Source organism: Denticeps clupeoides, chromosome 6, assembly GCF_900700375.1.
Source record: "Denticeps clupeoides chromosome 6, fDenClu1.1, whole genome shotgun sequence".
Taxonomy (NCBI): Eukaryota; Metazoa; Chordata; class Actinopteri; order Clupeiformes; family Denticipitidae; genus Denticeps; species Denticeps clupeoides.
The window spans coordinates 25,373,506-25,399,521 of record NC_041712.1 but is presented as its reverse complement, the minus strand read 5'-3'; the positions used below and the strand labels follow the sequence as shown (position 1 = coordinate 25,399,521).

At 49.1% G+C, this 26,016-nt stretch overlaps 1 protein-coding gene across 1 annotated transcript in view; it reads left to right on the top strand.

The window, feature by feature from the left end:
* lhfpl7 (LHFPL tetraspan subfamily member 7) overlaps positions 1-25,978 on the top strand; it is a 28,786-nt gene extending 2,808 nt beyond the window's left edge. The window contains exons 2-3 of the mRNA XM_028984442.1: positions 4,418-4,556; positions 24,713-25,978. Coding sequence (XP_028840275.1) covers positions 4,418-4,556; positions 24,713-24,939 — 366 coding nt within the window. The 3' untranslated portion in view covers positions 24,940-25,978. The remainder of the gene's footprint in view (positions 1-4,417; positions 4,557-24,712) is intronic.
* The last annotated feature ends 38 nt before the right edge of the window (positions 25,979-26,016 follow it).

The window sequence follows — 26,016 nt, the reverse complement described above, 5'->3', positions numbered from 1 at the left end:
GTGGACATGATGGGAGGTGAAGAGCCTCACGAGTTGGTGTTTTGGGGTGTGATTTGATTAAAACGGGGTTAAAGTGATGGTTCTGGAAGTTAGATGGAGATTTTGGTGCACGGTGATGGCCTGTTTCCCATCAAAATAACCATCACATGTTATCTGCCATTTTAACAGCACGCCACAACGTTTTAATGTAAAGATTTCTGTGGAATGAGGGACTGTAACCGAATCTGCTGTGTTCTGTTGACCTTTACTGCGGTTCTGGTGTATTCATCTCTGCTCAGAAGTCTCATTTTTAACATGAAATATGACAGAAAAGGTGAATGGACAGGAGAGTAGCTGGATGTTCTCTGTCGTTCCTTCAGCAGGTGTTCTCCTCTGGGACCCCAGAGTCCTGTTTACTGTGGGCGTGGTTGTATACCTACACCGACTGGGGATGAGGAAGATGAACGAGCAAGATGAAGGAGCTGAGTTAGGATTCTGGTGTTTGTTAAACTGCTGGGTGCTGATTCCCACAGGAGAACCCTTCTTTGGGTTCTTCGGGAAAGCAGGTTCCGTAAATGTTCCGGGTGTGATGAGTCGGGTACGCTGCTCCAGTGGTGAACTCTGACCCCAGGTGACCACTGATTCCTACCGCTGCTGATGAGGAGGGGATGTGAACTCGGTGGAACGGTGTGTGTGTGTTTGTCAGCGGTGAAATTTTCGCATCTGCTCTCTTTACCCAACTGATGCAACTCCAATCAGACTGATGCAATTCGGCCCGAGCTCCAGAAATTCGTCTTCCCATTAAAAATTCCCGCTTTGGACCCGCCGACCTGCCGGCTGTGGAGAAACAGGCTTCGTCCTTACTTAAGCAGGAGTGGTGGAGGACGCGTGGTGACAACGACGATGGAGCTAATGAAGCCTGGCGGCCTTTTACAGTGTGTGTGTGTGTGTGTGTGTGTGTGTGTGTGTGCGCGTGTTTTCTCCCTCGGACTCTGAGAGCTGCTGCTTCGGCGTTTCAGAGCTTCACCGTATGAATTATGAACGCAGAACGCAGCGCCACGGCCGACCACATCATGCATAAATGCAGGAAGTGTGTGTCTTCGGTGGAGGAGTGGGAAAGGACACGGCTGGTGCTATTAAAACCCGTTTTAAATCCCGTTTGGCTTTTTACGTGTTTCATTTCCAGATTAATTCCTGTCCAGGTTATCTGTGCTGTAAAATTGTAGAAGTGAGTAGAGTTCCTGGTCAACTCTGCTGGAGCAGCTGGATTTGTAGAAATTGGATTTTTGTCGAATTCCGGGTGTTTTTTCATTTTTCTGAGGAACGTTGGAACCTTTAATCCACCAGAACAGGTCCGGGGTCGTGCTGGAACCCGTCGACGGCGGCTGATGTACTATTTACCTCCTCAGCCCCACCGGAGCAGGAAGAAGAACGTGTCAACGGGAGGGGCCGGTCTGGGTTTGACCCGCCTCATTGGGGAAACCCGCCCCGGGGCAGCGGCTCCGGCTCTGTAATTGATGCGGCGGACTGTTCTCAGATCAGTTCTTCTGTCAGGGCTGGGGTCAGAAGCTTTGGGGAGCAGTGTGTGGGGACGGCACCTTCATCAAGGGGACCTCTGTGGATCAGGATTCGAACCGCCAACCTTCTGATTATGGGTCCGCTTCCTTGCCCGCTAGGCCACCACCGCCAGTCAGTTCTACATACCCCCGTACCCCCATAACACAGACACACACTACACAATGCATGTTCCATTTTTCTGAAGGGTTCTTCTCATATGTGCAGAAAATACTGTAGTACGGTGGTGAAGTTCGAACTGAAGCAGTATTTTCCTTATTACTTCAGGTTCCTGCAGTGGGGAGGAACCTGAACCTGCGGCGGTTGGGTGGCAGCACCCGCTGATGCCAGGTGATGAGCTGGTAATCTCATCAGGGTGTTTAAAGTGAGATCATCAAGTGAAGTCATCGTTCTGACGATGCATTTTAACTCCCTGTTGCTCCATGTGTTTAGACTCAGAATCTGAGCACAGCACGAGTATAAAGTTAAATCCTAAAAGAGATGAGGCTGAAAAAGACCAGGTTGTAAACAGAATGTTCAAATTTTAAATCAATAAGAAATATACTTTAATGTTTTAGTCTAAATACTTAGTCATTTTTTTTACTTCTACAGCAATACATTTATATATGTATTATTTATAGGGACGAATAGTGTATGGGCCAGTGGTGGCCTGGGCGGTTAAGGAAGCGGCCCCGTAATCAGAAGGTTGCCGGTTTGAATCCCGAGCCGCCAAGGTGCCACTGAACAAAGCACCGTCCCCACACACTGCTCCCCGGGCGCCTGTCATGGTGCCCACTGCTCACTCAGGGTGAAGGGTTAAATGCAGAGGACACATTTCACTGTGTGCACCGTGTGCTGTGCTGCTGTGTAGCATGATAATCACTTCACGTTAATTTCAATAAAATGGAAGGTTGTGAAAATATCTGCACTGCATCCCAGTTTGTAATGATATGGTTTGTGTGGAAGTCTATGGACGTGCCGCAGGACGGTTCCTGGTGGATCTACATCTGGGCTCCTTTTGCCCTCGGGGCCGTGCGTGTGCAGTGGGACGCGGCGGATTGAGAAGTATCGTGTGAGTAACAGCACACAGTGCAGAGTTCTGCTGCCTTCAGATACGTTCCGCTGCCGCGTTCCCACTCCGGTTAAATTATAAATGAAATCGGAGGAGCCTGTTTTTCTCTGCCGTTTTCTGCTCTGTGAAAAAATGAGAGGGATGAAGTTGCATCTGACCTCAAAGGGCCGAACATCTGACTGCAGCTGCATCATGGGAAAACGTTCCTGATTTACTGGAACTTCCTTTGAAATGGTGGTCAGTGGTGGAGTTCCAATGTGGGGAAGAGGTCAAGAGGTCCCCAGCACATGGACTTCTTGTTAGTGTAAATAAAGGAGGTCCACATGGGCGCCCATCCTGGTGGGGTTTGGCATGAGAATGGAGGAGAACCAGTAATGGCTTCAATTGCCTGTAGGGTTTGAGTCTGACCTTTGACCCTCGGCGCCATCCGTTATCCACCACTGGAGAAAGAAGTACTCAGAGCACAGAAGATCCAGAATTAGGGTCCTGACAGACTCACGCTGGCGAAACTGGAGGTGAGAAGGTTTTGGAGGTGTGGAAGTTGGGGTGGAGCCATGGTTCCTCAGGGTTTCCTCGGCCACTGCAGTGTTCAGATTTCAAGGATCTCTGTGGAGCTGCTGGGAACCGAACAATGAGACTCAGTCTCATTCCGTGTCAGGAATTGTGATTCAGCGCGGATTATTCCTGTCAGCCTGAACCAGTTGGGTTCCACGTGGGTGGAGCATTATCACTTAGTAATTCATCAGGCCAGATCTTTCTTCAAGTGACCACTTCCTGTTAAAGGAAGACCAGGAGCTTCTCCAGGAGCTTCTCAACGTCATCATGGGTTTTAAAGTTGGAGTGAGGGTGTCAGCAGAATTTCCATCTTGGTTCCAGAATCGAGATGTGAGTAGGGCAAGTGCATTCTGGTCCAGAAACAGGACAGTGACCGGTTATCTGGGTGAACATGGTGAGGATTATTATTCTGCAGAAGGTCAGCAAACGCTCCACATGAATTTATGAAGATAATATTAATAACTGCATCATGACGTTGCCCAGTCCTGACCCCCAGTGACCTTCACATGACGTTCCTGTTTAAGTTCTCAACACCTTTATTCACCTACTGCCAGAGAACTGACAGGACCACGTTTCCCAGCCCCTGAATCGTCGTCTTCATCATCATCATCGTCAAGTTAAAAGGTCGAACTTGATTCTTGCAATAGAGCCAGAACTTTAAAACGCCTGCCATTATTCTATGTCTGTGTGAGTGTGGCCAATCAGATGTGTCCATCTGGAGGAACATGTTCTCCATGGTAACGTGCTGCGGTGACCTTCATTGCTCCATCTCTCCACAGCGTCCATGTTCTTTTTTTTTTTTTGTTGTTGCTGAAGTTTTTCTTTTGATCTCGTCAGGCGTGCTGAGGACTCCGGCTACAGCGGAGATGTGAGCCTCTCTGGAATCTCCTGCTGATCGTATTTACTGGACTGAACAGTGTGATGTGATGCTCAACAGTGAATAATTAACATTCATTAAAAGCGATTTCTGGAAGTGTCAGCGCAGTTCAAAAGTAATTTTCTACTAAATTAACTTCTGGAGAAGACTGACGATGGCAGTTAACGAGAAAAACATTCAGCTGCTGTAAAATATAAAAAGAAGAGAAGCATGTGATTGGCTCATTGGTCAGGTGCGGAGTGACCATGACCTTCTTCTGCACTGGTCACCTCGCTGGACCTCCAACTGATCCAACACCCGACCAACGTTACCCTGTTACTGTCGTCTTTCACCTGGTGACCTAGTGTGTGTGTGTGTGTGTGTGTGTGTGTGTGTTTCAGACCAGTGCGGTGCTGTGTTCGGGGGGCTGTGCCCTGCTGGCGGTCAGCTCTCTGTTGGCCATCATCACCATCTTCCTGCCCAGCGGCGCCTGTGAGAGGAGAATCTGCACTCTGGCCGGATACATGCAGATGGCTGCAGGTCAGCACACACACACACACACACACTTAAACAAAACTCCAACCTGCACCAGCCAAACACGGTTCTTTCTCTCTCCGTTATCACTGCTGACATTCACCCAAACGCACAACCGCGGCATGCAGCAGGAGAAGCTGCTCCGCCGCAGCGGTTGCTAGGAGACAGATGGTGCTGATGGTGCTATGTGTTGTACTGATGCTTGACGATTTATTGTCTGCAGTTAAAGGGCCTGCGTGAGACTCCAGGCTCCGCCTTTCATTCAGCCACAGAAGTGGCATCGTAAACAGAGGCACGCACTATAGGACAAACTCCCGATCCGTGTGTTCTGCTCATCATGCACAGCTTCCATCCAGGTCCACATTAAAAGCTGGGGTTTGGCTGCGTTTTTAATCGTCCTGCTGCTGACCTTACTCTTCAAGAAAGGTGGATGGCTTGGAGTGTTGAAGAAGATTTGCAAACAGGAAATTCGCTTTTACCAGTTACCGAAACAAATTTCAAACACGAAAAATAAGTTTACTAACACAAAAAAAGTTTTATCAATCACCGAAACAAATTTACAAGAGCGAAAAAAGTCGTTCACAAACACGAAATATGCTTTTACCAGTCAACGAAACAAATTTACAAAAGCAAAAAACTAGTTTACTAACACGAAATACGCTTTAACCTGTCACCGAAACAAATTTCAAACGCGAAAAATAAGTTTACTAACACAAAAAAAGTTTTATCAATCACCGAAACAAATTTACAAAATGAAAAACTAGTTCACAAACACGAAAAACACTTACCAATCATGAAACAAATTTACAAAAGCGAAAAAGTCGTTCACAAACACGAAATACGCTTTAACCTGTCACCAAAACAAATTTACGAAATGAAACACAAAAAAAGTTTTATCAATCACCGAAACAAATTTACAAAATGAAAAACTATTTCACAAACACGAAATACGCATTAACCAGTCACCAATAGGTTTTTTGTTGCTGCTGCAGAGAACACAACATTTCATACAATGACGCATCATTCTTTTTCCCAAGCTCAGATCTGCTCACCCTAGATTCCCCAAAAAAACATCCTTAGCGCTCTCACACTTCCTTTACTGTTTGACAACATGCACTTCCTGTCTATCGTACCTATCTTTTTCTGTATGATTTGCTGCTTGTAAATTTCGGTGATAAGTAAAAGTGTTTAAAGAAATTGAAGTGATTGTCAGGCCATTGCTAGGCCATTACTGCCTCTTTACCTAAATCCATCAACTGATCATGAAACACTCACTTTCATCACTTGGTCTTCGATAGTACAAGAAGTTTGACATGTTACAGAACCGATTCTGCTGCTGGACTACTGGACTGTGTGTGTGTGTGTGTGTGTGTGTGTGTGTGTGTGTGTGTATGTTGTGGCCATCTTGCTCCTCTCTCTCGATCCCTCTGGAGCTCCAGAATTAGAGTGTGAACTCTGCAGAACGGGGGCAGCTGAGATGCATTTGAGTTTAGAGATGGGAAAGAGCGAGAGAGAGAGACAGAGAGAGAATGTGAGCAAGATAGGGAGTTTTAAGTTTCTACTTTATTTTTTTATATTACGGTTAGCATCATTTCTATTCTTCAGACTATTATTTGTCATGCCAGTAAAGCACGTGGAATTTGAATTGAGTGAGAGAGAGAGCAAGGTAGACCGCGAGTGAGTGAGATAGAGATGGTGGGTGAGTGAGAGAGAGAAAGCCCCCGTTTCCCAGTCTTATGAATGTTTTAAGAGCAGCGGGCAGGCGGGCAGATTTCTCTTTTTTAGCTCTGAATGCATTTTTCATTACAGACTTTCTGGCTGGTGTATGTCTGTTGACATGATCACACATGAACACACAGTGGTATGAATACGTTCATGCCAATAAGGTTCTGCACGCTGTTTGTCCTACATCCAGTGGTATCAAACCACCCTGTGCTGTGCTGAGATCCCGCCCCACCCAAGACAGGATCCACCGTCAAACTTCACATTTACAGCATTTATCAGATCTTCTGAAACTAGGATTCTTAACGCTGAAATAACATGTTACATTTCCTGTAGTAGCTGTGGTTCCGAGCGTAATGAGCTCTGAGGCTCCGCCCTCTGATGGGTGTCGCCTTGGGGGGTGAATTGTTTGCTTTTGTGGGTCTAATGAGTGCCGGAACGGTAGAACCCGGTGTTTCTCGTTCTCTTTGTTCTTCGCGGCTGTTCTCATGTCTCCACTCGACTCGTTCCCCACGTTCCCCCTCACGTTCCTGCAGCCGAGGTTTCCCCCTGTGTGCCCTCAGACGTAGAAGCATTTAGAAGAAACGGCATCTCCACTAATCCCTGGAACTGTGGGGTCCCCACAATGCACCTCACCTGGGCTTTACCGCCGATCGCACCTGGTTTCTTTGATCTGGGTTCATGGTTTGATGCCTGGTGGGAGGGTCTCTGGGGGATTGTGGGCGGGGACTGTGTGTGGGTGGGGGAGCCAGGCTCTCATCCTTGCACACACACACACACACACACACACACACACACACACACAACCTCACTCAGGGAGTAATGTATGTGTGTGTTGCTCTGTGTTTCGTCACTGTTAAGAAGTTGTGTTTGGTTCTGTGTGTACTTCAGTGTGAGGGTGGAGTCACATTACTCACCATTTCTTCAATAAGAAAAAAGCGTGTTAATAACAGAACAGTGAACTCTGCACTTAATAAGGCTGTGTGTGTGTGCGTGTGTGTGTGTGTGTGTTTGTGTGTGTGTGTGTGTGTGTGTCAGATCTCATATTTTACTCCTGTACAGACCTTAGGGACACACACATTCTTCTTGCTCTCCTCCCTGAACCTCCTGGATAAAAACATCAGACCCCCAACATGTTGATTATTTCTAGACTGTGTGTGTGTGTGTGTAAAATATATTTGTATGATGCTTGGTGTGCGTTTCCTGTGTTGTGTGAATTGTTTCTGAGTGAAGGTGTCTGTATGGTGTGTGTTTGTCAATCCACTTACATGGATTTTCTGAAGGATATCAGGAATTGTAGATGGATGATTTTCTGACTTCCTTACACACGTGCGCACACACACACACACACACACACACACACACACACACACACCTCCTCTCTTAGAGGTCTGTTATGGAGGTCAGTCAGGTGCCTTCAGGAATCAGTGTATCCATCTGATTGGGTGGCTTTAGCTCCTTTATAACGGTGTGTGTGTGATCGCTCCATTCTGTTTCATTAAAGATGTGTTCTGTGAAGTGTGTGTGTGTGTGTGTGTGTGTGTGTGTTGAGTAAATGGATGAGGCCGTTTACAGTGCTGCCCCTGAGACTGTGTGTGTGTGTGTGTGTGTGTGTGTGAGACCATTGAAACCCAGACTGAAGCGCCCATCCATTGGGGGGTTCCGTCATCCTGCGGCATGTAGGCGTGTGTGTGTGTGTGTGTGTGTGTGTGTGTGTGTGTGTGTGTCAGAGTGATGTGTGCTTGGCTGACATCTTTATTGGAAATCGGTCTGTAAATTGTGTTCCATCATCTCATGTCAGAGCAGGTCATAGATCAGAAGACAGCACATGATTCAAGGTCAGAGGTCAAGTGTGAGTGCATTTTACAAATCCGAATTTTCTCACCAACAGTAACAATCTGTTTCAATTCTACGTTTAATCATGTGGAATAATAACAATATTAATACATGTCTGTGTGGAAGGAGGGTGAGTGTTTGGTGTTTCTCCATGTTTCCAAATGAACATATTTCTCAGCTCGATGGATGCGTTTACAGACCCTGTGACTGTATCTTGGTTCCTGATGGATGTATCATCCAGATCTTCTGTGTGTTCTGCTGTGAATATCATCATCATCACCACCATCATCAGTGCCAGTCAATTACCAGCCAATCACAAAAAAGAAAGGGCCTACACAATAGCCAACCAGAAAACAGCAATATTGTATCTGGGTAAAATGCAACATATTCCCACATCATCTCTCTCCAAACAGGGTCAATAATTTTATTGAATTGTCTGTGCCATGTCCGTGTGCTCATTTGTCAATTAAGACAAATGATATGGTTTATGTTTGCTATAGAATGAACATAAAGCACAGTTCGTAAAATTACAATAAAAAGAGAAAATGAAGCCAAAATCAAACAAAGTACTCAAAACTGTGAAAATGTTTCTCATGATTTTTCTGCCCAGAGAAAAATCCTCTTCTCCACTGACCGTCATGGCTTCCAAACGTGTGAAGTATTGCAGTTGCTTGTTGATTGTATGTAAAATTTAGCAGAAATATATATATTTTTTGTTCCATCATGCGAGACTGTGGGTTCATTGATTTTTTTTCTGGAAAAAGGGTGACACGACTTCCTGTCTCACCACATCACCACCTCTGCTGTCGATTTAATCTCCTGATTGATGCGTGTCCTGCTTCCTGGACATCAGTTTTGATCCACCGTTGGAATCAATGGAGTGATTGATGGAGCTGATTCAGTGTTCAATGTAAAGCGCACACACACACTCACACACACACACGTGACATTTTCAGATGAGATTTCATAATTTCCTCTTTCCTGCTTCTGTGTTCTAGTGGGCCAGCGGTGGCCTAGCGGTTTGAATCCGACCCGCCAAGGTACCACTGAGGTGCCACTGAGCAAAGCACCGTCCCCACACACTGCAAACGTGACAACACGGAGGAGAGGGACGTGTGAGGCGGGAATACACGCATACCGGGCCGAAGTGAAATATTGTGCTTTTATTTACAGCGAGAAGTGAACAACCAACCAAAACCTAGAGTTCTGTACACAACAACAACAACACACCATAAAAGGCGAGACTATACAGTTCACACGACACAAAAACACAACCAACAACACTGACCACTCGAACACACAACACTAACTTCTCTTCAAACTCTCCTCTCTGTCCTAACAATGGACCCCGTCTGGTGGCTGGATTTGTCCTTAAATGCTCCTGTCTGATGAGTTGATTGGCTGACTGATGATGAGGGAATAGGTAGGCGGAGCTTTCAATCCCAAACTCCACCCAGCAAACAGAAAGAAAGGGAGAAACACACACCAAACAGAGAGCACCCCAAACCCCTCTACGGCCCTAAGGACATAACACTTTATAAACTGGCTCCCCGCCTCGAGCTTCCTGTTGCCCAGGCTGAAGCATCCAGGCTGAAACACACACACACACACACACATACACTCTTCAGGCTGGAATTAAATGACTCTTATCTCACCCCGGTTTTCCCGGAGAGGAGGAAATTCAGTAAATCTTGATAATCCCACTTAATATGACGTGTTCCGATTGACACAAGCCCCCTAATCCCCCAGTCGGGCGCGGTGCCGGCGGCCGCCGGAGGTTATCACCCCGCCTCGCGCTTCCTACCGCTCTGTGCTGTAAGCAGCAGTTTGGGTAATCTGTGAGGTTAAAGGTCACTTGTACTAGACGCCCAGTTTACAGGTCAGTAATTGTGTATTGAAATGTATGGATGTCTGTATATGCATGGAAGGAACAGCATTGTTATTGCACGTTGTCTGGTAGTGACACTGGAAGTGTTCTTGTGTGTATTTAGTGCATCGATTACTGAGATGTTGTTATTAACGTGCACATCTGGCAACGGTTATTTATCCAGGTCGCCAACCTTCCAAAATCTGCATCAGCCCCGCCTCTCGATTGAATGTGGTGTTGCCAGATTGATGGATTTTTATTTTTTTTTTAACTTAGTGAGGAGTTGTAAGGAACACGTTCTCGGTTCTACAGCGCAGCGATGCTGCCGTCGCTGGCGGCGAGGAGGAGCCCATGTGACCACAGACCAGACAGGAGAGATGGTTTTTTGTTGTTGTGGTGCGCCGGTTATCCGAGACGGTGTTTGGGTTCTGAGTCTGTTCACGTCTGCGGTGTGTCTGGGCGGGGTCGGTACCCCCGTGAGAATATCAACAGCCGTAATCCCGGGAACAGGTCAACGCCCACTTTGCATTTAATGGAGGCGGGGATTCAGCTGCATGGTGTGTGTGTTTATGGGGACGTTATTGTTGTGTTATTGTCGTGTTATTGGCTGTTTAGGAGCAGTTCTAATGGAAGCTGTCACACACACACACCCCCCATCCTGTATCCTGTATCAGTCGGATTGTTACGCTTGTCGCCTCGATGATCTCATGTCTGCTGACTGTTATCATGCCAGCATCCTGGAACCGAAGCTGCCCCTCAGTGCCTGAGCCGCGCCCGGGGTGGGGTGAGTTGGGAGGTGGGTTACGCTGAGATCTGAATCCTCTTAAAAGTCCCTTGCTGATGCCTGTCACAGAATATCCCACCTGAGGCAGACACCCACTCGTCCAGCTCCATCTGAAACCCCCTGATCCGGAGACCTGATCTCCATTTGTAGCTCAAATCCTTCACTCACTCACTAAATAACTCTCTCTCTCTCTCTCTCTCTCTCTGTCTCTCTGTCTGTCTGGCTCTCTCTCTCTACATCTATGCTGAGAAGCCTCCTCCACGTAATGAGTTGAGAAGTAGAGTGGTGGCACGAGGCGGGCAGGGCCGGGTAATGGGGGCGGGGCCGGCTCCACCGTTATCCTGCCGCTGATGATGACTGTGATGAATCAATTACAGGAAGTGCTGCAGACCCCACCCCCGCCCTGCCCCCCCCGGCAGCGCTGCCGAGACGCATTATCTGCTGCGTAGACAGCTTCACTAATTACACTGAGTGTGTGTGCTCGGGCGTGTGTGGGTGTGTACACATGTTGAGAGCTCTTCATGGCTGTGTGTGTGATTAATTGATTATGTGTGTGTGTGTATGTTAATAAACTTCAGAATCCCTGTCAGCTGAACTGGATCTGACTACAGTGGTTGTGTGTGTGTGTGTGTGTGTGTGTGTGTGTGTGTGTGTGAGTTAGGACTCTCTGTACTTTCCTGCTCTGACGTTCACATGGGCAGTGGTGACCTAGCGGTTAAGGAAGCGGCCCCGTAATCAGAAGGTTGCCGGTTCAAATCCTGATCTGCCAAGGTGCCACCGAGGTGCCACTGAACAAAGCATCATCCCAACACACTGCTCCCCGGGCACTGCACCTGTCATGGCTGCCCACTGCTTACTAAGGGTGACGGGATAAATGCAGAGGACACATTGCACTGTGTGCACCGTGTGCTGTGCTGCTGTGTATCACATGTGACAATCACTTCACTTTACATCAGGGCGCTACATCCACTCTGTAACTACAGCATTCTGCTCAATTTAAAGAGGATCTGCAGCACGAGAGGCTGGAGATGAAAAATTTATGAGACCAGTCACACAAACACACACACACACAAAAGTGAAAGTGAAGTGGTTGTTATTGTGAAACATTTATTGTGTGTGTGTGTGTGTGTGTGTATTTTCTTTGGCTTCAGTTACTCCAACAGCCATATTGCCATATGCTATTTCAGTTCTGGAGCCATAAGCAGACAGAACCAATATTTACATACTGATCTGAGACCTGTCTATAATAACTCATAAACATGTTACAGATGGAACCAACATCTACACACTGGTCTGAGACCTGTCTATAATAACAACATCTACACATTGATCTGAGACCTAGATCTAAATCTGAGTCTGAGATCTATGATGATAACCCATAACAAATAACTCATAAACATGCAGAATGCATCAACATCAACACCGATATGAGATCTGTGCATGACAGCCCAGAGCCACTAACTCAACATGTGGAACACGTCCTGTTCTACATCCACACCAACACCAACACACACACACACACACACACACACACACACCTCTGCTGTAGTGCAGCATCCTCTGGGTTTAATTAAATCAGCTCAGTTAAAACCCTTAATACAGATTCATATGCCAGTAAACAGCATGTGAACATGAAAACAGATCAGTGTTCTGTGTTCTGTATTTAACATTGTTAACATCCCGCAACTCCTAGTCAAACATCAATTATATAATAGTGTGTATGTTTAACAGGAGTGTGTGTGTGTGTGTGTGTGTGTGCTGTAGCATGTACTCCAGTACAGGCGTGGCCTGTTACTGAGACACACACACACACACATTTACATTTACATTTACAGTATTTATCAGACGCCCTTATCCAGAGCGACTTACAATCAGTAGTTACAGGGACAGTAGTTACAGGGACAGTCCCCCTGGAGCAACTCAGGGTTAAGTGTCTTGCTCAGGGACACGATGGTAGTAAGTGGGATTTGAACCCGGGTCTTCTGGTTCATAGGCGAGTGTGTTACCCACTAGGCTACTACCAGCCATACACACACACACACACACACACACACACACACAGCACTTAATGATCAGGAACCCGGGTAACGTGGTGTATGGTTAATTAAAAAAACGTCTCCATACAGCTAATAACATGCAGATATTTACATTTTGTAGTTTTGGAGGGTCCTGTCCCTCCCTTCATTAGTAAAAATGGATCTATCTCTCTTGTTTTATTGTCACCTCGTTGGTGTATTCTGATGTCTGCGGCGGTACATTTTGAACGTGTCTAAATGACCTGGAGGTTCCTCTCCGGTTCCTTCTCCAGCCTCCTTGTGCTCCAACGTGGTCTGGCATTCCAGTTATTACAGAGAGGAGGAAATTCTGTGAAGAGGAGCTGTGGATGAGAGGGACGCTGGTGCCTGGTTTCTCCGTTGGAGGCTCATTAAGGCTGGTCTCTACAGGGTTCGGCTCCTGCTGCTGCTATAATGAGGCCCCGAGACGGGCGAGGGGGCGGGCAGGCCTGGCGCCGCTCTTCCAGTCTTCTTCAGAAGGAATGCCGAGGCCAGGGAGGGTCATGTGATGACACCCACGGTGTGATCACATCTTCTGAGAGCCCTTTTCTACTTGGGTGGATCAGAAGTCAGTGCAGTCTGGCACACCTTTTGTGGTAGAAAGGAGGTTAATGTTCCCATGATGAGGGCTGGAGAGGCGTGAAGACAGCTGTGAGTCAGTGTGGACCAGAAGTAGTTCATGGAAGCAGAATCAGTGACAGGGTCATTCATCTCTAGACCATCTGGTCAGATGCCACAGGTGATCTACTGCAGCACAAACTGCTAAAGCCTGAAAGGTTTCAGAACAGGTTTCAACGTAGGTGTCCCATACTGACACGTGGCCACCAGCAAAAGCTCCTACAATGGACATGTGAGCATCAGAACTGGACCAGGGAGGAATGGTCTGAGGAACATGACAGTGGTTTCAAGGTGCCGACTTGGCCTCCACATTCTCCAGATCCAATCAACCTCGCACCTTCTGCTAACGTCTTGCTACCACAGGGAGGTAATGCTGTGCAACATCAGACAGCAGATGTTTGTAGCACCTCCTGAACCCAGCACCACAGACAGCTCCACAGTGAAGGTGGAGCTGAAGGTTCTCTTGTTAAGTGTCTGGATAAACATCAGGTCACATTCTCTTAGCGCTGATGTTCCTCCGTCGTCCTCTATGGTTTCATGACTCTCATCGCCTCTGAGGCATTGTTCTCCCAGATGTGGTGGATTCGCTCCACAGCTGTTCTCCATTCACCGTCACACCCAGCTGCCGTCTCTCATGTCCTTCCCTTCTTCTGTGTGTGAACACGTGGGGACGCAGGTCTTTCTGTTTGTGTGTGTGTGATCTGGTGGCGTCCAGCTGTTCCTGCCAATCCTTGGTTAAGGTGCTGTCAGGATTGGAAGGAGTCGTGTCCACCACACACTCCCACACACACACACACACACACACACCATTCTGTCTGTGCTCAGTTCTCTGTGGTGAAGAGGAAGATGCTGGTCTTTACACGTGCATGTTCCCAGTTTAGAACCGTGGTTCCTGCTGGTCTGGGCCCGTGTCAGTACGTGAATGGTTCCTGCTGGTCTGTGTCAGTACGTGAATGGTTCCTGCTGGTCTGTGTCAGTACGTGAATGGTTCCTGCTGGTCTGTGTCAGTACGTGAATGGTTCCTGCTGGTTTGTGTCAGTACGTGAATGGTTCCTGCTGGTCTGTGTCAGTACGTGAATGGTTCCTGCTGGTCTGTGTCAGTACGTGAATGGTTCCTGCTGGTCTGTGTCAGTACGTGAATGGTTCCTGCTGGTCTGTGTCAGTACGTGAATGGTTCCTGCTGGTCTGTGTCAGTACGTGAATGGTTCCTGCTGGTCTGTGTCAGTACGTGAATGGTTCCTGCTGGTCTGTGTCAGTACGTGAATGGTTCCTGCTGGTCTGGGCCCGTGTCAGTACGTGAATGGTTCCTGCTGGTCTGGGCCCGTGTCAGTACGTGAATGGTTCCTGCTGGTCTGGGCCCGTGTCAGTACGTGAATGGTTCCTGCTGGTCTGGGCCCGTGTCAGTACGTGAATGGTTCCTGCTGGTCTGGGCCCGTGTCAGTACGTGAATGGTTCCTGCTGGTCTGGGCCGTGTCAGTACGTGAATGGTTCCTGCTGGTCTGTGTCAGTACGTGAATGGTTCCTGCTGGTCTGTGTCAGTACGTGAATGGTTCCTGCTGGTTTGTGTCAGTACGTGAATGGTTCCTGCTGGTCTGTGTCAGTACGTGAATGGTTCCTGCTGGTCTGTGTCAGTACGTGAATGGTTCCTGCTGGTCTGGGCCCGTGTCAGTACGTGAATGGTTCCTGCTGGTCTGGGCCCGTGTCAGTACGTGAATGGTTCCTGCTGGTCTGGGCCCGTGTCAGTACGTGAATGGTTCCTGCTGGTCTGGGCCCGTGTCAGTACGTGAATGGTTCCTGCTGGTCTGTGTCAGTACGTGAATGGTTCCTGCTGGTCTGGGCCCGTGTCAGTACGTGAATGGTTCCTGCTGGTCTGGGCCCGTGTCAGTACGTGAATGGTTCCTGCTGGTCTGGGCCCGTGTCAGTACGTGAATGGTTCCTGCTGGTCTGGGCCCGTGTCAGTACGTGAATGGTTCCTGCTGGTCTGGGCCCGTGTCAGTACGTGAATGGTTCATGCTGGTCTGGGCCCGTGTCAGTACGTGAATGGTTCCTGCTGGTCTGTGTCAGTACGTGAATGGTTCCTGCTGGTCTGTGTCAGTACGTGAATGGTTCCTGCTGGTCTGTGTCAGTACGTGAATGGTTCCTGCTGGTCTGGGACCGTGTCAGTACGTGAATGGTTCCTGCTGGTCTGTGTCAGTACGTGAATGGTTCCTGCTGGTCTGTGTCAGTACGTGAATGGTTCCTGCTGGTCTGTGTCAGTACGTGAATGGTTCCTGCTGGTCTGTGTCAGTACGTGAATGGTTCCTGCTGGTCTGTGTCAGTACGTGAATGGTTCCTGCTGGTCTGGGCCCGTGTCAGTACGTGAATGGTTCCTGCTGGTCTGGGCCCGTGTCAGTACGTGAATGGTTCCTGCTGGTCTGGGCCCGTGTCAGTACGTGAATGGTTCCTGCTGGTCTGTGTCAGTACGTGAATGGTTCCTGCTGGTCTGTGTCAGTACGTGAATGGTTCCTGCTGGTTTGTGTCAGTACGTGAATGGTTCCTGCTGGTCTGTGTCAGTACGTGAATGGTTCCTGCTGGTCTGTGTCAGTACGTGAATGGTTCCTGCTGGTCTGGGCCCGTGTCAGTACGTGAATGGTTCCTGCTGGTCTGGGCCCGTGTCAGTACGTGAATGGTTCCTGCTGGTCTGGGCCCGTGTCAGTACGTGAATGGTTCCTGCTGGTCTGTGTCAGTACGTGAATGGTTCCTGCTGGTCTGGGCCCGTGTCAGTACGTGAATGGTTCCTGCTGGTCTGGGCCCGTGTCAGTACGTGAATGGTTCCTGCTGGTCTGGGCCCGTGTCAGTACGTGAATGGTTCCTGCTGGTCTGGGCCCGTGTCAGTACGTGAATGGTTCCTGCTGGTCTGGGCCCGTGTCAGTACGTGAATGGTTCCTGCTGGTCTGTGTCAGTACGTGAATGGTTCCTGCTGGTCTGTGTCAGTACGTGAATGGTTCCTGCTGGTCTGTGTCAGTACGTGAATGGTTCCTGCTGGTCTGTGTCAGTACGTGAATGGTTCCTGCTGGTCTGTGTCAGTACGTGAATGGTTCCTGCTGGTCTGGGACCGTGTCAGTACGTGAATGGTTCCTGCTGGTCTGGGACCGTGTCAGTACGTGAATGTTTTGAGCAGAGCTGCACTTGTTCATTCATAACCAGTTTATTTTGTGCGTATGGAAGGTAATGTGGGATATTTACGTTCTCCTCATGGTTCCGCACTGGCCCACTGCGTTTAATTCATCTGAAGGTCGTTGCTCGCTGTTCGCCTCTTAAGTTAATGAAGGGGGAAACGGGACAATCTGGCTCGCCGGAGACTCGGAGCTGGCAGGGTCTTGCTGTCGTCGTGGATACTGGACGGACGGACGGACGGATGGACGCCACGACTTTAATATGTAAAGTGTTCTGGGTTGGAAACGTTCCAGGCAGTAGCCATCATCATCATCATCGTCATCGTCATCGACGTTACTCTCAAACCGGACCTGCTGCTGGTCGACCTCCTGACCACGGTAGTCTGGGATGAGGTCACGACCTCCAGTGTCATGGCTGGACGTTCCGGAACGTCTGTCTGTCAGGATTGAGGGCGGAGCGTCGGGACGGGCGGGGCCAGAACTGGTTTGAAGGCTGTTAAATCAGCGGAGACGGCGGCGCCTGAGTCGCCTGATAACAGAATTACTGCAAATTGAAGTTGGAGATTTTCTCCCTGCCGAGTGCAGGGCCGGCCAGAGCCTCTCCGGGATTTACGCCCGGCGGTAAAACGATTCTCTCCGGCTCTGCAGAGTCGGCGGAACGGGGGGGGCGGGAGGAGAGGAGAGGAGAATGAAAGAAATATTTCATATTCCATGGTATTTTCCTCCTGCCGCTCCTCTGACCTCCCGGTGCTCCCAGGTTCTACACAGCAGCTGCAGATCCGACATCCGTTCCGTTCCCTTTGTTTCCTACAGGCGTCGCGTTGGTGCTTTTACACAAACACACACACCGAGTGTCTCTGTCAGTCGAGGGTGTGTCGGTGTTTTACCGCTGCTCTGGTGTGGGACCTTTTCACAACGCCTCCCCGGGGGGCCGTCAGTCTCCGCTGGTGGGCCTGTCGGGGGCGGGGCCTGCCGGGGGCGGGGCCTGCGCCTCGTCCCAGTCAATTTTAATCACATAAATCTGCCTGCGCCCGTCTGAAGGGTTTATAGTGTCTCCGCGCTGCGGCAGATTCGCCCGTCGGGGTCTGCTGGAGGAACCGCTCAGGCGGAGCAGCGAGTGCAGAATCTTCCTTCTGAATTCACCCTTTGCTCCTGTCAAGAATTTAACTAAATGAACCCAATAGGATTGATAAGAATTTCAGTGAAAATTAAAAATAAAAACAGACACATAACCAAAAATGGAATATTAAAAAACTGGAGTATTCATGTAACAGGAAAAAGAAACAATAGAAATAAAATTAAAATTGTCCTCATGCATCACCATGCAGTGCTTGGTTACAGAACGTCTGGGCCTTTTCCCACCAGCCCCGTTACTAAGTCCCGTCACGGACGCGTTCCAGCCGGTGGAAAAGACCGACATTATTTGGCGCTGGACAAAGGGGGCCTGGAGAGAAGGTGCGTCCTCTGTTCTGCGGCGCGGATTTGGCGGGCGGCGGAGCTGCTTTGCATTGCAATAGGCGCCGGGGTTTGTGCGGGATGCAGCGAGGCGCTGGCGACCCTTCAGTCGGGCCCGGACCGCCATGCCCGTATTGTATTTGGAGGAGGAGTGCAGACGCTCGGCGGTTCTCAGCCAGCGGCAGAATGGGGTCCTGAATGGAACGTTCCAGTAAAAGAGAGCAGGCGCTGGAACGAGTGAATGGCCGGGAAGGACGGGTCTGTTTGCCCGACTTTCCCAGGGAACTTTGTGCTCCATCACGCCTGTCTGGTGACCTGTGAGAACCGGGGGTCGACCCCGCCTCCTTTATTTGTTGTTCAGGGGACGTTGGGAGGTGACGTGTGAGTGTCGCGTGTTACGATAATTAAAAGTTTATCCCGCAGTTAATTCAGAGGCTGCTGGACCAACAGAGCTGGTCCATCGTTCTGAGGATCTCGTATTTACCGCCCAGTGGCACGAGGCCGGTTCTACCGGTAGGCCAGACACGCTCCTGGTGGAACTGCGCCGATATCTAAACCGAGTCGGGCGCTCAGGGGGCGTTCGTTTCGATCGTCCGTGTGGACGAGGCCCAACTTCCACCCGGAGAACAGCTGTACTGTATCCGGCACACTGTGTGGTGCATGTTGTAAATGTATTATGGGGTTATGACTGGTTATGACTGTTTTCTGCACCTCTTATACTGACTACATACTTATACACACCGTAGGTTACCAGTTTCATCCATTTACTTACTTATTATTAACCATCCCACTGGTACCTCACTCAGGTACAACATTATCCATCCATAGTTCCACACAATTACACATACACACCGGTCGCGTGTTCACCATTGGGAACGTTCCTAAACGTTCCCAATGGGAGAACGGTGCCTTTATAGGCCAGCTTGGGACACGGGAAGAGGGTGTTTGATGTATTTTACATTTACGTCATTTACCAGATGCCCTTATCCACAGCGACTTACAATCAGTAGTTACAGGGACAGTCCCCCCTGGAGCAATTTAGGGTTAAGTGTCTTGCTCAGGGACACAATGGTAGTAAGTGGGGTTTGAACCTGGGTCTTCTGGTTCATAGGCGAGTGTGTTACCCACTAGGCCACTACCACCCACACATTTTACAGGGGGGGTAAGTGTTAATGTATAAGTGTTGTTTGTATGATCTGAGTCGTGTCCTTCGTCTTATGAAACGGTAAATTGTGAATATGTACGGGGGTGTGTTGATATGTAGCCCCGCCCCCGCCATCTTGAGCTCACCCCATTAGGCTGTGATTGTGGGGTGTATTCTTCAGTATTTTTTGGTGTGAATTTTTGAGCACTTCCCGCACTGTAAATAGACCCGCCCAGTTCTTCCTTCACTACACCTGGTGTATTTGACCTTTTGTTCTGCTCTCATACTGCACCGCACAGCTCTAGAACCACTGGCCGCGCTTTAGTACCGCTGCTCACAGCTCGATGCCCCCTCCCTCGGGACCCCATCATCTCCTCTGTCACTTTTGTGTTGTTCTCGCGATGGAGAAATGCGATCGCGCCTCAGTTCCGTCGGGGCGTCACATTTGTCACCCTGAGACTCTGCTGCATGTCTGCGGCGTTTCGTTAACATCTCACTCGCTGCAGCTCCTGGAGCTGTCTTCTGCTCCACCTTTTTTAAAATGCTGAGCGTTCCATACGCCGGTTATCATCAGGTTTGTTTCTTATGAACACCCGGAGATATGAGAGGTTCTCATCACCAGGTCAGTGGTTGTTTTTTTATCGTGGGTTCCACAGGCAGGCGGACGGGAACATACGCATCAGATGGACAATAAAGTCCTGTAACCAACTGGCCGCTCGCCACCTGTCCCCAGGTCCGCTCCTGCCGGTAATTGGTTCTCTTCTGCTGGAGCCGGGACGCTCCCATCACCGATTCCAATTACCTGCAGCAACTGGAATCCATATCTGAGGTTTACACGCGGCTGGCCTGCATCTTTTATTTATGAGGTCCGCCTGCGTCACGGCGGTGGCTGTGGGCGTGGTGGGGGTCAGGGCGGGGTCTCTCACCCCTTCACACGTTCTCCTGTCCTGCTGCAGCGCGTTCATGGGACTTTTCTTCTTTTTTTTTTTGAGCAGTCGGATGAATTTTCACTGTAAAATGGTGGAAAAGTCGCTCATTTAGATTCAGGAAGGGAGTGGAACCGGGAAACATTTATAACATTACAGATAAATGCAATTTCAGTAAGCAAAATGCAACATCCCCAGTTTAAATGTATTAACTCTGTAGAATAGGAAGCATTTTTTTTAATTAGAGGAAATAAAATTTTGAGAACGTGTAGCCGGGGCTCCGTGTGCGGAATCGCTGCAGAACCGGTTTGTTGACACATCCTCTCCCTCCTCTTCATCATGGATTCCTCGTTCTTTCGTCTATCCTGAGCCAGAGACTTTTTCATAAAATTTCTTTGATTCCACCTGTGTGGAACCAGAACCAGCTGAAGAACCTCAGCATGGCCTTCTTCTGAGAGGCAGACCCTGGTTTTACATTCTACATTCTGCCAGGTTTTAATTATTCAGATGGAGGAGATCTGCGCTCTGATTGGTTTATCTCAGACGGAGCTACAGACGCCTCAGATCTTCTGAATGTGCCTCATGGGAGAGGGAGGTTCCGGTTCCACCGGATATCTAATGAGAAACCTCTTCTCACACCTTCACGGCTACACCATTTACTCACATCCAGTCCAATTCATTTCAAATGTTCTGTTCTACGCTCAGAATTCGGTTCTGGAGGCATCAAATAGTCGTTTAATTCCGCTGGCCCCAAAATCCTGATTTTCCTCTCCACATATGATCATGTGTTCAGATACAGAAGTCATGTGATTATTATATACTGATACCTGATTTCTTCTTGGGATGTTAGAGTTCGTTCCAGTGCCAACGATCCACAGTTAACAAATAAGCCTTACAGTGATGATTGCGAGGAGTATAGACACGCCCCCTACTTCCCATCCACGCCCATAGCCAATCAGAGGCCAGCATTTCAGACCATCAGTCATGTAGAGTGGTAGAACACTTAACAGTCGCGTAAGGTCAAGGCCATTAGGGAAATGATCAGAATCCAGACACGTGAGGAATTATTCATCCCCGCATAATGGGGTTCTCCAGGTCTGTTTACTGCGCCCACCGCTCCTGAATTATTAAAGAAGCCGACGCCCGTTAGCACTTCCGACAAGCTGCTGTTGGCCAAACAAAGGGAAGTGAGGACAGGCGGAGAACCGATTCTGCAGAGAACCCATCGGTCATCTGCGAGAGGATGGATCAGTTCTGCGCCGTATTTACTGACCTGCAGAACACAGAACACTGTAGGAAAGGAACACTACTGGAAAGACAAGAAGGAACTTCACTGCGGGAAGCCGTTCTGGGAGCGGATCCAGTCAGAAGATGAGATGCTCTCTGCGCCTTGAGGGCAACGTATAAACGTTCTAGAGCAACTGGAAGAACCAGTGAACCATCCTCAAAATACTGAGACTGAGGACACACACACACACAGTGGGAACCTGGAGCTTTTAAACGGGTGTGTGATGTGTGTGTTGGGCCGCTGAGCTCTGTTGCTGGGTGATAATCCTCCGGAAAACACACACACACACACTCACACACACACGTTCAGATAAACGCTGCAATTACCACGGTGATTCACTGCCAGCGCCCGGTGGGCCACATGTCGTCTGGAGCTGACGTGTGGTGGGACAGAAAGTTGACACACACCTAAACACACAGCGAGAAGGAGAGGAAGCTGGACTGTTGTCAGTGTGAATGTGTGTGTGTGTGTGTGTGTGTGGTGACATGGAAGGTGGGAAATAAAACCATGTTTTAACCAGGAGTGCAGGTTGTGTGTGTGTGTGTGTGTGTGTGGTGACATGGAAGGTGGGAAATAAAACCATGTTTTAACCAGGAGTGCAGGTTGTGTGTGTGTGTGTGTGTGTGTGTGTGTGTGTGTGTGTGTGTGTGGTGACATGGAAGGTGGGAAATAAAACCATGTTTTAACCAGGAGTGCAGGTTGTGTGTGTGTGTGTGTGTGTGTGTGTGTGGTGACAGGGAAGGTGGGAAATAAAACCATGTTTTAACCAGGAGTGCAGGTTGTGTGTGTGTGTGTGTGTGTGTGTGTGTGTGTGTGTGTGTGTGTGTGTCTGCGCCACCTTGTTATCATTGAAGAACAAAGAGTAGTGAACACTCCACTCTTTCATTATGATGTTCTCACACACACACACACACACACAAGGCTCGCTGCAGGTGGCTTTTAGTGTGGGTGTGTGTGTGTGGACTGACAGGAACGTGACGCCCGTCAGCGGTGGCGTGATGTGGAACCCAGGCGTGTTCCTCACATCGGTTCTGCTGGGTGTGAATTCGTGGTTTTCATCCTCTCTCTATTTCTGGCACAGCACTATGTCACTGTCACTTTACTACACCTGTCACAGTATATGGTTATTATTTAATACTTTGTTAGGGTCTTTTTGAGACTATACTGCACTATTACTACTCTTACGTTCTTATTTCTTATCACATTCAGCATGTTTTTAGGACAAAACAATATCCCTCACGATAAATATATTTTATTATTTACTCAGACACACACTCGACGTGTATACACACTCCAACACACACAGCACCCATCTTTTGACTATGACTGAAGGTCCTTCTCTTTGTTGTGTGGAGGTGGAGCGACGCGTCTTTGGATCTGAACTTTATTCATTTCTGATGTGCCGCTGCTCACAAGGGAGAGAAGTCAAGGACAAGCGGCGTTTTGTTTGACGTGTAAATTAATTTGTGACATTAAAGTGTGGATGGTGGTGTGGAAATGAGCGTAATTAAAGTGACAGATGGGACCTGGAGGAGTGAACACACACGCACAGCATGATAATGGGCCAGCTATAGAACTGACTGTAAAGTTGAGCATTCTGGCGCCGTGTTCTGCGGTTCTGCGTGACCGCCGTTCACCCCGAACCCGTGTTCTAATACAGACGTGTGATTACGGCGTCTAAGATCCCTGAACTCGGCGGCGTGTAAACACGGCGTAAACGCGCCGCGATGACTGTCATTAGAGCGGTCGCCATGGTGACGCCAGGAAAACAAGTCACTCTTCAGTCTGACTCTGACACCTGGGATCTCGACTCAAGGGGAAATCGGACAAAAGACTTTACAGCGTGACCCTGAAAGATCCGGTGGAACGTTGATGGCGGTCCGCATCCCTCCCTCCTCCACCGGACGGATCTGCTCTATAATTGGACATTAACATGATGTCCCCGAGGCTTTAGAACCGGCGGGCGACGCCTCTAGTGATTGTGGTTTATTATGTTTAGAATATTAGACATTAGTCTTGTTTTGGTTCCTGAATGACCGCCTAGAACCACTAACCCGTGCGGATTGGTCCATTCAGGACATTTTTGGTCCATACAGAACCAGCAATGGCGTTGCAGGTGTGTTGTAGGTGTGTCTCCTGGGGGGGGGGGTTCCCAATGGGCGGAGTCATCTGGATCTGGTGAACTGGTGAAGGGCTGGAGACACACACTGACTGCAGCTGAACCAGGACGAGAACCGAGCAGAACCGGCGCGTTTGATGTATGACGCCGCTGCTAATTGAGGAGCGCGTGTCGGTTCCGCCGTGGCGGCAGCAGATGCCGAGCGTCGCCGCCCTTCATCTCTGACTAACGAGAATAGCGATTTATTGCGTCTCCGTATAAGCGCCATCATTAGCGGGCTGGCGGCAGGCTGCCCCCACTTCCCAGCATCCCGCGGGGCAGTGGCAGCGGGGCGTGGTCGCTCAGGTGTGAGTGTGCAGCTGAGAACATCTGAAGTGTGTGTGTGTGAACAGAACTGACCATAAAAATGAATTAGTGGGATGCTGTGGTGTGTGTTTTGTTCTTGAAGATAATGTGATGTGTGTGTGTGTGTGTGTGTGTTTCTGGTTACATAAGACACGTTTCTAAGTTCTCTTATGCGCCGTTTGTCAGGTTTAAAGTTCAGACCTCAGGTCTAATAGCTGAGAAACTCCCTCCGGCAGAGATCAGGAGGACTATCGTGAATTTGTCCATGATCTCTTTCACACTCACACACACACACACACACAGCCGAGGCGCAGGCCTGCGTTTTTATTGCTGTTTAGAAGCTTCAGTTTCGTCTTCTGTTGTATGGTTTGATGGACATTTGTGAGGAGATGTAGCGACTGAACTCTGACCCCTGTCTGAATGGGGCTCCTTTGAGGACGACTGGAGGTTCGGGTTTGATGGTTCCCGTCCTGCCCGTCATTTCTAGTGAAATGGGCTTTTAGAGAACGTTGCCTGCAGCGGCGACCTCTTTCTTCGGATGGATGCTGACATCTGACCTGTTTGCATGTTCCACCCCGAGTAAAGAAGGTGACATGTGACAACTGGCTGCGACGTGTTCAGGGAGATGGGCTGCGAGGAGAAAGACGATCCTCTGTAACCAGGCCGTCTGGCTGTGGTCTCAGGGCCCGTGTGCAGCTGTTCGGGGGGAACGGTCACCCCTGGTGGAGGCCAAATCTGCTGGCTCTGCTGCCCCCCTGTGGCCCTTATGGACCATTGCAGTAAAACGTGTCAAATGAGTGATTTCAGGTGTTTTTTTGAGTGTCTGACCCTCTTCTTTCATCCCCCCAGTGTTCATCATGGCGTCGGGACTACTGGTGTATCCTTTCGGCCTGAACTCCAGCCTGGTGAGGTCCTTCTGCGGAGACTCGGACGTCTACTACGCTGGAGACTGCCAGATCGGCTGGGGCTACATGCTGGCCATCGTGGGAGTCATGCTCACCCTCTTCCTGCCGTTCTTCGCCAAGTACGCGCCCAAGGAGCAGCTGTCACCCACCCCACTGCCCACCCTTTTATAGTGCATCCCTGGAGTGGCGTTTCTACCGTCTTCCTCCACTTTTCCAGCACGGCGCTCCGTTCGATACAGAACACTGTGACTTTTTTTTCCTCGGCTCTCCTCTGACTGATCTGATGTTCTAGATCTGATGTCTCATGTCACTTTTTTACATCCAAATTCAACCTGGCAACCTGAGACCTGCAGCTCATCTTCTTCTGCGGGAGCCACAGAGGTGGCACCTTGGCAACGATCTAAGCATCAAGGTGTCACGCCAGTGGACGGGAAGCAGCAGGAGGATTTCCAAGAGATTCTGAACGCAGCAGATGTTTAGGTGTCTGGCTGACCGTGTGTGTGTGTGGTTTTTAAGAGAGAGAGAGTGTGTGTGTGTGTTGCATGTAGTATTACTGATGCAGTAAAGAGCCAAAACACTGTGGTGGAGGGAGGTGTGGTCCTGGTCCTGGACGTTTGTGTTTTACCTGCAGAACATTGTGGCGTCTCCATCATGAGTGTGTGTGTCGCGTTAGAACGTCTACATTTACGTCCACGGCCGAGTATTAAACCACGATGGCCACCGGGACTCGGACGAACAGAGGGCGGGCAGAAGAAGGTGCTGCGGGGACTCGGGCGGAGCTTCAGGCTGATGGACACATGCGCTGCACCAACATGTGCCTTAACGCCTAATTGAACTTATCGAACCTGTGGTCAGTAGTGTTAATTCTGCACGAAGGAAGCGCATCACGCCTGGATTTAATGAACGACCTTGCTATGGACCCTCCCCACGTCATCATTTCCCGCGCTCCCGGGACACCCAGCTCCGGGTTAAACATGGTGGAGAAAAGGCCCTTTTTTCCTGGGTTGGTGGCCGCGCCGTGGTTCCTTGTATATGAAGCACTGAACAGTTTGGGTTATTTTGTAGAGTAGACGGTTTTGGTTGGTTGTAAATAATTAGCGAGCTCACTGTTCATTACTGTAATAACCTGTTCCGCTTTATTTTCTGATCGACTCCCCCCGATCGACACTTACTGTTCTGTGTCCTTTTTGTAATAAAATTCTCAGCATTTCAGTACAATCCTTGCAGGGTTTTAATTTTGAAACATAT